This window comes from Amyelois transitella, chromosome Z, assembly GCF_032362555.1.
Source record: "Amyelois transitella isolate CPQ chromosome Z, ilAmyTran1.1, whole genome shotgun sequence".
NCBI lineage: Eukaryota > Metazoa > Arthropoda > Insecta > Lepidoptera > Pyralidae > Amyelois > Amyelois transitella.
In genome coordinates, this window is record NC_083535.1 from 1,418,945 (window position 1) to 1,431,336 (window position 12,392).

A 12,392-nucleotide genomic window follows, 5' to 3' on the forward strand; every position below is an offset into this window, starting at 1 on the left:
CAATGACTAACTACATTCCTTTGAAAACTAACCGATGCTCTTGAGGGAAAACATCGTGAGGAAACCTGCCCATTCAGGTAACTGGATGTGTAACCATGATCGATCCAATACTGGTTAGGTTTACCCGCAAAGGAGATCAGGAAGTCGCTTCGTATAAAACTGACTCACCCAATCCAGGGTCTATTATCAAATTCATATCCCGGTTTCCTCATCAGAGTGGTGAGGATGCAACCGGGAATAAAAGCCAGGAGGAAGGTAGAAGCTAGAATTACTAACATCTAATTAAACGTACTAGGCAATCGTAAAAACTATTAAAAATTGCCCCAAGAAGCGAAGCGCAAATTTCGATAGAAAATTGGTACCTAAAAAATAAAATAAGTGTTACTTTATTCTTATTTTATTATTTCAATATACACCTATAACTAATTACGGATACAAACGAAATATAATAAATCCAATAATAATAGTAATATGACAAATATTAAGGGAACAATTCCCGCTTACTAAAGGGAGTAAAATATATAAAAGTAAATATTAAAAATTCTGAACTGATCATTGTCTCAAAATTCGTATAAATGCTAAATTTATCGTACCTATTATAAACAATTTGAATTACATGTTAGTATATTTGTATGGGGTTTTAGTGTCATGGGGATACTTCACTATGGGACAGAAAAGCCTAGATTCGTATTTTAAAAAAATATTGTGGTACATATATTTCACTATACCTTTGACAAAAAAACAAATTTCGGGTTTTTGTGTGGTAGTCAGTGGTTCCGACTGATTAATTTAATAGGTAAATCATTCCATAAAGTAATAAGTTAACTGGGTAAGTATGACTACCATGGTAATACTTACTACTTCAATCTTTAACCGACAAAAATCGGTCAAGTTCAAATGTTACACCAAAGCGAAGTAGCGGTAAAACAATACATCTCACATCCTTTTCGATACTCAAGCAATAATTATACAATTATAAATAAATTGTTTAATATAAGTGAATTTAACACATTATGCCTCAGGGCCAAGGATTCGCTCAGAGTACAATGACATGTACTTACAGGTAGCTACAATAGAAATCCGGCGTCTGTACGTACGAACTTGAAAAGAACTTCGCAAAAATTTTAGTTCAACCTATCGCCGTAACTTTTAATACGCATAAGAGTTTAAAACTATTTTTATAAAATCCGCCTGACACTAAAACCGTTTTTTATTACAATTTATTTGTGTCCTAATACTCAAATGCATTAGGATTGCAATTGCAAGAGAAAACTCCAGTTAAATTCGTCATACAAACATATTACCCGTATTTTCACATTTTTATAACTGAAATATTGATTTTAATTAAATTAAAAAAAAAACATAAAACAGGCGAATACGTTTGTATGAAGAAATGGTTACTTAAATCGTTATACTCCTCGACAGAGATAATAGAATGCTTTAAATAATTGCAAGCGAACAATATAATTTCATACATCAATAATGTATGTAAATTTTGAAATTCCTACCATGTCAAATGGACAATTTTGTATCAAACTTTTCAAAATAGGCACTTGAAGTGCACCTGTGCGTTAACTTATGGTAGAAATGGATCATGTTTAAATCTTAAATAAATATATGTAAATACCAGAGTATATAAATACCATCCATCTTCAATAACAGGTCCTTCATAGACCAATCTTCACTTGGGAAATATAAATCAGTGACGATTTTTTTTTTGTTTTAAAAATAGTAACTCATTTGACTTCAGACATCGGTGTATACAAGCAACACGATTAAGATAGGCGTTTAAATCTGTCCAACGCGTTCATTAAATTATAAGAGAGGCAACCGGATATATAATTTATTAGCATTATAAATATACATTTTGCTAAGTGTCGCTATAACGTTTGCTCGCTTTAAGATAGAATCGCTTTATGGCGTATTTGCTTGACCTACGGCAGATTTGTTATCAATCCTGACACAAACTTGTAGAATCTATCAATTATCTCTGCCTACCCCTCCGGGAAAATACCCCACAAGGTACTGCCCATAAGGTTGTCTTTGCCGTTGACTTAATAGGGTAATTTGCAGTCATCGAGACGATAGAAGACCTATCATGAAATGCTAAAGCTTCAAATTTGCCCTTCCCCTCCATAATAAGTTTTTTTGGAAAGAAATATGATTAGTTTAGCAAAACTAGTTTAATGTTAACATTTTATAATTGAACGATAGCATATTTTTTTAATGATTCATCCAATGTAAGGACAAATGACCTTTTTTTTATATCAAATAAATCAATATTCCATAAAATATTAAAGAATATCATGTCGAATCAAAATCAGACATTAGCGGTCAAAAATAAAATAAAGTAAAAAAATCACTAATCCGTACCACCTTTCTTACCATAAATCTATTTATATTTACAGAACGGTCGTTGGGTTACATAAATTTTATTAGCGTAATTCATAAACTACATACAACTTTTTGGCATAAACATCGTTTTACATAACAATTTATAATGAAAGTTATGCCAAATGATGATTATGCGACAAAACCATCTTTGTAAATTATACCACAAAAAATTATGGGATCCAATACAGACCGAATCAACAGAAATACAAACACAATCATGGAATGAAGGTATATAATTCAGTCAGAGTTTCGTAACATGTTTATTAAGATAAAAAAAGCATTCCTTTGATAGATGAACAATAAATCACTATTAATATAATAATGTTATATTCTGTATAAAAACGATGGCGAATTTACCAATGCAAGGAATCAAATTGCTAATATTTTCGAGTGTAGAAAAATAGTTACACTAGACTAGATTAGTAATTGATTGGCGTTCTGAAAAACAATCCATATTTACTATATTTTATAAAGGAAGATATTATTCGTTTACATCATAAAGACTTAATATAATAGTGATATAGTTAAAGAACACATAAATAAATGATTAAAAATACGAACATACGGCGTGGTCATTTTATATTTGCAATCGCCATATGATAGCATTAATTTATGTCCAATTGATGTTTCTTAAATAAATAGAATTATTACGGAGAGAGCGTAAATTAATTTAAAAATCCATTTCAAATCAACGTGAACAAGTCTGGGAACAAAATTAAAATCAGCATTATTATCTACTACTATTTTGTATCATTTAATAAAATGAAAAAAAAAAACAAATACAATGTATAACTCCCTCCATATGGTTATTCCCTAATTAATTGTTTACAGCTCACGTTCAAAAACGCAATCTCACGTCTCAAGTCACTCCTAATACCTCTATGGTACTTATTTTTCTCTCTCTGTGGTCAACACTCGAGAGAGCATACAAAAGGACACCGCAACGCCGATTGCCAAATATACGTAATAACCCCGCCGGCCAACTGTTGCGTACACGCGCACTGAACATCCGATACAGTATAAGAGGTAGCTGCATTTTTGGTAACTATCGCTGGAAGGCTTATTCCGTAAACGAAAATAAAAATGTACAGTCATCTGCAACGTAACACGACCTCCTGTTCATACTAAAATAAAAGGTGGATGAGGTTTATCTTCAGGGGACTGTTAAATATAGTGTGTTTTAGTAGAATCTCTGTTGTATTGTTTTTGACATTCACTTGTTTATACCTAATGTAATTAAACGTCAAATATCATAAACTTCCACCAGAAGTTTCCAAAGCTCTTAGATGTGTTATCAAAATACAGCTATCTCTTGTAATAATACAAATGACTGAGGACTCACTATTACCAAGTAATACAAAATGCATAGTTCGCACTGTGCATAGCATATATTGTGCATGACATCATTTAAGATTCCAAACACTGCATAAGCAAATTTTATATTAATCATAAAAACTAATGATTATAAAGTTAATCTTCAGTTCAGTTCCATTTTACTAAGGTTTGTTTTTTTTTTAATTAATTAGAATGCATTATGTGGTTACAAATAACGACTTAATCATAAATAAAATAAATTCTATGAGCAGCGCGTACAAAATCGCCTTTTAGTATATATTAAATCGAAAACTGAGAGACGGCCTGAAGAGAAAATGTAGAGTTAAATATTCTCATATCTCAACTGATACGTATTAAAAAGCTGTAATATTCATTATTTTTTATTATGGCGTAATATTAATTATAATTTTATAAAAATAAGTTGAATATTACAGTGTTATCTTAACTTGTTATGTTGTAGCTTAGCAGTCGCCATTTTGCTTAGGAAACGTGACGTCATCGCGCTACTAAGTTATTTTTTTAATTTTCTGTATATATTTGTACCATCAAAGATCATTTGTATTTAAAATAAAAGTATATTTAATGATACATATTTATATACCAAATTATCAACTTATTACAATATTCTAAAATATAAACGTTCGCAATCGGTGGCTTATAGAATATTGCATCAGAACGTACCGGAAACATTCGATTTCTACAGCGTTCTCGATGTTGCTGGTTGTAAAGAAAAAAAGGAAATTCGAAATCAGAATTGCAGCGATGACGTCACGTTCCATAGAGTAAGAGCGACTGCCGAGTCCCGCGTGTAATGGCGGCGGACCGCATGCCGCGTTTACAAAATGGCGCATTTCCTTTTCTTCACAGGCTCTGGAGGTTCAAGCGCCGCCAATATGGCCTCGTCGAACACGTTTTTCAATCCTTTCTGTAAAGATGAAACATGATATTTAAACAAACGGAAACAATGTCTCGTTCAAGTCTGTTTATCAACAAGAATTTTTAGTATTGGTAAGTTGGGCAATGTTTAATTGTCCCATCTCAAAAATAAGTTTAAGTTCGCCTCATAATTCTGGCCATTTCTGTGCTTAGATACGAGTACGATTACGAATACGATACACGAATGAATCAACAACAAGGTCTGCCTTGTTTGTATGATATAGGAAATATCACACAAACAAGGCAGCCTTCTTCACAGACTTTCATTTTTGCATTTTCCCAGTCGCATCTCTTGGTCATCATACTTCGGCCTCGATTTTCTGACGGCCTCTGTGGCACAGCGGTAGTACGACAGTCTATGACATCGGAGGTTTCTGTTTCGAAGCCCGGTCTGGCCATAATGACAAACGAACCTTTTCTGATAGCACTGGGATTTTGATTTAAATAAAAAAAATTTTGTTGAGGCAGTATCTCGTAAAACAAGTTTCGAAATTATTTCGAAGCTAACTCAATCTGTGTAATTTGTCCCATATATATTATTTTTATTTATTGAGCAGTTTCAAAGTCTTTTTCCACATAGCTCATAACGCCATGGATTTGACCAAAGCAATAGAAAAATAGAGATGCTGTGACATATGAATTAAGTTTGGCTATATCTGTTCGACAGCCTTCAGTTCCATCGCGGTAACTTTTTTCCAGCTGCAGCTTACATAAGCCTTTTTCACACACATAGCTTATAATACCATGGATTTGACAAGACCAATAATAAAATAGAGACACATAAGTTTTATCATACCTGTGTGAGAGCGGAACACTCAACATATTTGACAGCCTTCAGTTCCTTCGCCAATTTCTCCCCCTGCTCCAGCGAGACCGGCTTCTGTTTGATCTTGGCCAGCTTCTCCATCGTCGTGGGGTCGTCCCGGAGGTCTATCTGCGTGCCCACTAGGAGGAACGGCGTCTTCTGCTGATGATGAGTGATTTCCGGCACCCACTGAGAAAATGTTATTTTTTTTTAATTAATTTACTTGAATTTAAGTCTTTTCTGACTCTGCCACACCTGGATTGACCAGAGTCAAAGCATGAAACATGGATCTGTGTTCACAAAGACAATCAAAATAATAGACCAGGATGTTGTCAACTGATTAGGAAGTAACTTATTCGATTGTTGGACAATGCCCTTCCAAGTAAATGCATAAAGTTAATCCCTCCATTACTATATCAACAATTGGGTATTGTGATAATTATGTACTAACCTTTTCCTTAACATTTTCAAATGAACTGGGGCTCACTACACTGAAGCATACCAGGAAAACATCAGTTTGAGGATAACTTAATGGCCTGAGTCTGTCGTAATCTTCCTGACCTGCAGAGAAACAAAACATACATTAGCAAAATTAGAGCTCTTCACCATTATCTTATAACAAACAAAATAATTGTAATCATCGTCAAAAGAATTAATAATAATTTTTCAAACCGTTACGGTGTGGTTTTTATATATGTGCCTTGTGGTTCCCAGCACAAATAAAAAAAAAAGAATTGGATCACTCCATCTCATTCCCGTGTCGTAAAAGGCGACTAAGGGATTTGCTTATAAACTAAGTGTTCTTCATTTAAGCAATGGGCTAGCAACCTGTCACTATTTGAACCACAATTCTATCATTAAATCAAACAGCTGGATGTGACATTTCAGTATTTTCAAGACTGTTGGCTCTGTCTACCCCGCAAGGGATATAGACGTGACCATATGTATGTATGTAGGTTCAAACCAAATCTTACCTGCAGTATCAAACAGACCCAATGTATAGGGCTCCCCACCAATCATGACAGTGACGGCATAATTATCAAACACTGTTGGCACGTACTCCGATGGGAACTTGTTTGTGGTGTAGCTGATCAGCAGGCACGTTTTACCGACAGCGCCGTCCCCCACCACGACACACTTGATAGTCTGCATGTTTGTCTGGTAACTTTCACGGTAGAAACTTGGTTATCTCCCTATGATGAGCTGTACATAGCAAATGCAAGCAGTGTGAGATGCCTGAAAAGAAAGAGATAGAAGCTGGTTTATTTTTTTAATTTACATCTGGAGGAACTAAGATGAGTTGATAGAAGAGTTTTAACCATTTTGTAATAAAGACTTTTTAATAAAAATCCTCAGAATCCTGAAAACAACTTTAATTACCAAGATTTTATTTATTGACAAATATTAAAAATACATAGATTTCCTTCCTTTTCCACATTTCCAATTAATTCAGTATTAGTTACTAATACTGAATTAATTGGAAATGTGGTGTCTCTCCCAGCTTTATGGTGGACACGATCACATGACAATGATACTTATGTTTCTAAATGTAGTGACTGAATTCGACTTTGCTGTGTGAAAAAGATGTTTTTAAATAGGGATGTGGACTGTACTCAAATAAGTGTAAAATTTTACGACGAAAAGGTAGTTTCTATAGTAAAAATAATAAAAAACACAATATTTTCCTGAATAAACAAGGGATTATTTTTTTATTTAATAAAATGTAATAAAATATTTCACCCTCAAGTCACGTGACAATGAACACCAATCAAAACGCGTGATGTCACGCGTTGCAATACAAGAATTTTCGCTGTCAAGTATTATGGTGTTTGTTGATATTTGGATCATATTGTTACCGTGATTTCCGTCCGATTATCTTTTTGAATAAATTTTTAAAGGGTTTCCCATAATGGAAAGTGGATATATTAAGGCAGATATTTCAAATTTGCCAAGAATTGATTGCTTTACGGTGGCTAATTTCTTCGCAACAAATAGTAACTTCTGCTCTGCTGAATTTAGAAATGTGAAGACATCCATGTAAGTAATATACTCAAGATACATTATTCTAGCAATAGTAGGTATTTTTAAATTATAAGGTAAAAACGAAATAATATGATTTTGCCATATCATTGCCCAACTATAATGAAAGAACGAAACATTGTTTACATTATTTCTAACCTAAAAATTCGAGTTATTGTCTTTGAAAACTTGAAGAGAAAAAATATTTTAATATGTACAAGTAAATGTAACAAATATTATCAAACTTACATCAAAATGATCCTCACAGAAATACATTTTACTTTGTGTAGATACAAGTGCCGGATCCCGACGGGCTAATTGAAGCCACTTTTTCCGCATTGTTTTTGTACGTGGAACGTGAATAAACAGTTTTCAGGTGTTTTAATAGTTGTACTTTTACACTGCGGCACCGCACAATGTTTATAAAATTTTGAATTCATATTATTATCACACAACTACGAAATAACTATTACATACATACAACTTCGACAATATTTTATAACGCGTGACGTCACAGCGGCCGTTTGACAGGTATCTGCGTTTTGGCGCGATATTTTAAATGGAATTTTAAATAAATTATTTTAAAGGAATTACTTGAAATAAAAAAATAATAATAAATAGTTTGGGTTATATTTGGTACTTATGCATGGTTTTAAACACTTTCCCAAAAATAGTCCACATCCCTATTGTAAATATTATTCATTATCTGTGACTGAGTTCTTCCGGGTAGCATCACTTGTTTTGGTACATGAGATATATTTTTAAGCAACAGTTATATAATTAATTTCACAGAAATATCGCCATTGCAATTATCGATAGCACAAAAGAAAACACAATTATGTTTTGCAGACTTTAAAGTACAGTTATCTCAAATAAATTTTGAACAATCGCAAAGCTAGATAATATGTATTATGTTTTATTTAATCTCTTTGGAATTGGTGGAGAAGTACTCTCAAAAAATTGCTCTCTTACACTGATGACTTAGCTCTTACATACATACATATCATCACGCCTGTCTCCCATTGAGGTACGCAGAGAGTTTGGATTTCCACTGGCAACCTTACAGAAATCTACCGCCTCCTCGTGGTTAATAAATTAGCTATGTATTTATAAACTTTAAATAAACATTTCCACTTTTACATACATACAATGAAGAAAATTTATCTCCAAAACAAGAGTTTGAAAAAATTGTTATTTATATATCAGCAAAACATACATAAGACTTGCAGGGAAGACACTAAAAGGCCACATTCAGCAATTTAGCTTTATGATAGAATTGAGATTGAAATATGTAGCAACAGGTTCCTAGCCCATCACCTAAAATAGGAACCCCAAGTTTATTAGCCTATCCCTTAATGCCCTATTACGACATCCATGGGAAAGACATAAAGTGGTCCTGTTCGTGAGTGCCAGGAACCACATGGCACTTTATATATCAGTCTTCAATTTAAGCTTAGCACTTAAAAAACAATCTATATTGTCTATGAAATAAACACTTTGGATTACAATGCTTTGCAAATTAACATACTTAGAAAATTGTTGTGCACAGCAAATCTCGCAAATAACAATTCAGCAAACCTCAAAACTAGTCACTAAACAGCTGATATTCACAAATTCAAAATATTGAAAATTCCTTCTACCTAAATACTTATGACTACTCAGCAGTCAGATAAGTCTCTATATTATTCTACCCAAGACTCCCACTGCACACTTCTGTTATATATCACAAAATCAAACCAATAGATTGAAAAAAGTCAGTCCATCAGTCAAAAAGAAATTACACATCAAACAATATTCCCTGTGTGGTACCTGTCACTATTTGAATCTCAACTCCATCTTAAGCCGCACAGCTGAACGTGGCATTTTAGTCTTTTCAAGACTTTTGGCTCTCCCCACACATTCAGTTTGTTTCCCCTCACCGTTCCTCAACTAATGTGTATTTCATGTAATTAATTAATGTACTTAAAACAATAGTAAACTATTAGATAAAAAGTCTTAAAATTTGTTTATTTATTGTACTGTACAAATTATATTTCGTACAACCAATTACCAATAAATGAATTGTGTGCATGTCACCTAATAAAACATTTCGCAACAGCAGCTTCAGCAAATGATTATTCATCAAAACATGACCACTTTATTGACAAAATAAAACTGTCAATATCCATTGTGTCTGTGTCAAATCAAAAGCAATTTGATTGGCTATGCATTCAAGCAACATCTTGTTGAGGTGAAGCATTTAAGTTCCTGTGACCATCACACACTTAATTATAATGTCTTATTGTTCATTATTACTGTAATGTTGATCACATATGTGAACAGATGGGAAAAACAAATCTATTTCCATTGATGCATAACATATAGATTATGATTTGTATATCTGTTTGATAATAGTTATACCAATTATGATAAACTAAACTTTACTTAGTAGCATAGTAAAGTCTAGTAATTTATATGACACTTCATTTAAGCACAATAAAACTGTGTTCCATCACTAAATTCGTAGACATTTGAAGATAATTTAATAATAACTATAAAATTCACACTTGTGTGTTTTGTCTGCCACTGTTTTGAGAAGAAAATGTCAACACATTTTATTTTATTTGAATGAAATTGTTACCAGGATTCCGGGTTTTATGTTCTTTAGGATACATTATCTGCCATACATACAAAGGAAGGACTACATTCCAATCATGTTACAAAAATGAGGGCAATAACCCTATACTTCATGTTAATGTAAATAAATAAGCAAGTTTTAGGTCTTTGGGTAAGAAGCAAGTGCATAGGTACTTAAAATAACAATTCGCTCTATGCAAGGCACTCGTGCCGTCACACGGAAGGAATGGAATGCGTCAGTCTAGTCATCGCCATGCTAGCTCGATCGCTGCAATGGTACCTACTCAGGCCATCCACCTTTTTACCATTAAACTACACAAAAACCGACTTTCGCAGCCAACAATCTTAATCAAAGCTCATATTTAAGTTAACTTAACTATCACTTTCAACTGATATTGAATATGTACCTGATTACAGGACTGATAACTATTTTTTTTACATAATCACGTCACACACAATACATCTTGACGTCCATTTTGTGGCAAACCGTAGCACTAGTTATGTTATTATTTTCACCTGTAAGCGAATAATATATACACTAAAGAACTTACCTTACAATAACTTGGTAAGACAATAAAAGGATTTGATTAAAACACCCGGTAAATGTCTCAAGAAACACAAAAATTCACGTAGCGGGTTGGGTCTTTGACGGTGACGCCATTTATTGTAGCGGATAGTGATGGGACATAAATGACGTAGTACGTAGGTAATCGAGAATTTGATGATAATGGATATTAAGGTTTATTAAATCTCTCTCTTAAAGGGTAGGCAGAGACTATTTGTTTTCATTTGGCACGGAACGACCTCTGCATACCTGCTTTGATTGGTAAGATACCGGTCAACGGAGCGTCGGCGTCAATCTATAGAAAATATGAGTGTTAACATATTTCAACTTATGAGGATTAGACCTGTTTTAAAAATAATATACTTATTTGTGGCTGTAGACGTAGTAGTCATCCTATCCGTTAGAAATTTACATTATTTGAATTTACCTAAGCAAAGCACTTATTTCAACTAATTAAAATAAAATTGACATCCGGTAAAAATGTAACAGTGTTGTTTGTTCCGTTGCTTCTTCTTTTTGGAAGCGGTAGTACGAAAGCACATAAGACTTATGTTATGTTGACGGTTATAAACGATACTTACCTCGTATCGTATTGCTTTTTTGAAAATAAATCTGTTTCTATTCCATCACTAAATTCATACGTGATCATTGTTTGTTGGCTTGGCAGTAACAATGGCATGACATGTGGTAGCCTGAATTCTGAATCCACGCCCACGTACGATGAGAAAAAGTTCCTTGTCATTGTTAATGTCAGTTGGAGACAAACACATGACAATCTAGTGCTACCATATAGATTTTCTTTTACCAAAATATGGGCAAATTATATTTCAGGAGTATGTAGATATGTCGACTGGAGTCTGGAGTCAACCATGTCTTGTTTTTCCTTTTGATTTTACAGAGGTACAATAAACGTCTTTAGTCATGTTTACAAGGCGAGAAAATTGCAATTACAAAACAATTCAAACTTTTAGTGTCTGTTTCCCGACAATTTAATTTTTCAAGTGTGAACACACACATTATTTATTTTCCAATAAATGTGAAAAAATGAATTGTTGTTTTTTCTTATTTCTTTATCAGACAACTAGTTAATTAAGAAGATTAAATCCGGACCACTAGACACTATAAATATATAACCCTTCCTGACAATTTTAAACGATCTGAAGAAAAAAATAAAATATTTTCAATTAAATAAAATAATTTATTTAAAGTAATAATAATAATTTATTAAACCGCCGAGCTTGCATGAAGAGAGTTATAAATGTGAATGAAGAGAAGGAAGTATTCAGAGATCGTGGCAAGTGGAAAGAGGTAGTCTCTGCCTATCCCTCCGGGAAAGAGGCGTGATTTTATGTATGTATAATAATTTATTTTCTTCAGACCTGTTTCTAGAAAGTTTCCGATTTGATTAAGAAACTTTCGTTTAGGCCTTGCCACTCCAGCAGACCCATTCACTCTCCCTTTGTCAACCTGCTTTCATTCATCCTCTCGATATGACCAAACCATCTTAGTATTCCCTTTTCTATTCCTGTCACTATATCTTCTTTCACATCACAAAATTCCCTTTACACGCTATTCCTTATCCTGTCACTCAATTTTACACTATAATACTCCTAAGCTCTCTCATTTCTACCGCGTTTATTCTATTTTAGAGCTTTTTCCGTCACACTCAACTTTCATTCCCATACATTAGTGTTGGAACCAACACGCTTTTTAATAATAACA

General features: G+C 33.4%; 1 protein-coding gene across 1 annotated transcript; it reads right to left on the reverse strand.

The window, feature by feature from the left end:
• Positions 1-379: 379 nt before the first annotated feature.
• On the reverse strand, positions 380-10,788 carry LOC106130571 (cdc42 homolog). The gene is made up of 5 exons (XM_013329444.2): positions 10,657-10,788; positions 6,445-6,706; positions 5,922-6,031; positions 5,462-5,659; positions 380-4,654 (listed from the first exon to the last, which is right to left on the reverse strand). Exons 2-5 carry the CDS (start codon positions 6,620-6,622, stop codon positions 4,565-4,567), a joined length of 576 nt encoding a protein of 191 aa, XP_013184898.1. The 5' UTR covers positions 6,623-6,706; positions 10,657-10,788; the 3' UTR covers positions 380-4,564.
• Positions 10,789-12,392: the final 1,604 nt, after the last annotated feature.

Coding starts and splice junctions, on each gene's coding strand:
- LOC106130571 (XM_013329444.2), bottom strand. CDS start 6,622: ATGCAGACTATCAAGTGTGTCGTGGTGGGGGACGGCGCTGTCGGTAAA. Junction 6,032..6,444: donor GGGTCTGTTTGATACTGCAG/GTAAGATTTGGT, acceptor GTTTCTCTGCAG/GTCAGGAAGATTACGACAGA. Junction 5,660..5,921: donor TTGAAAATGTTAAGGAAAAG/GTTAGTACATAA, acceptor ACATTTTCTCAG/TGGGTGCCGGAAATCACTCA.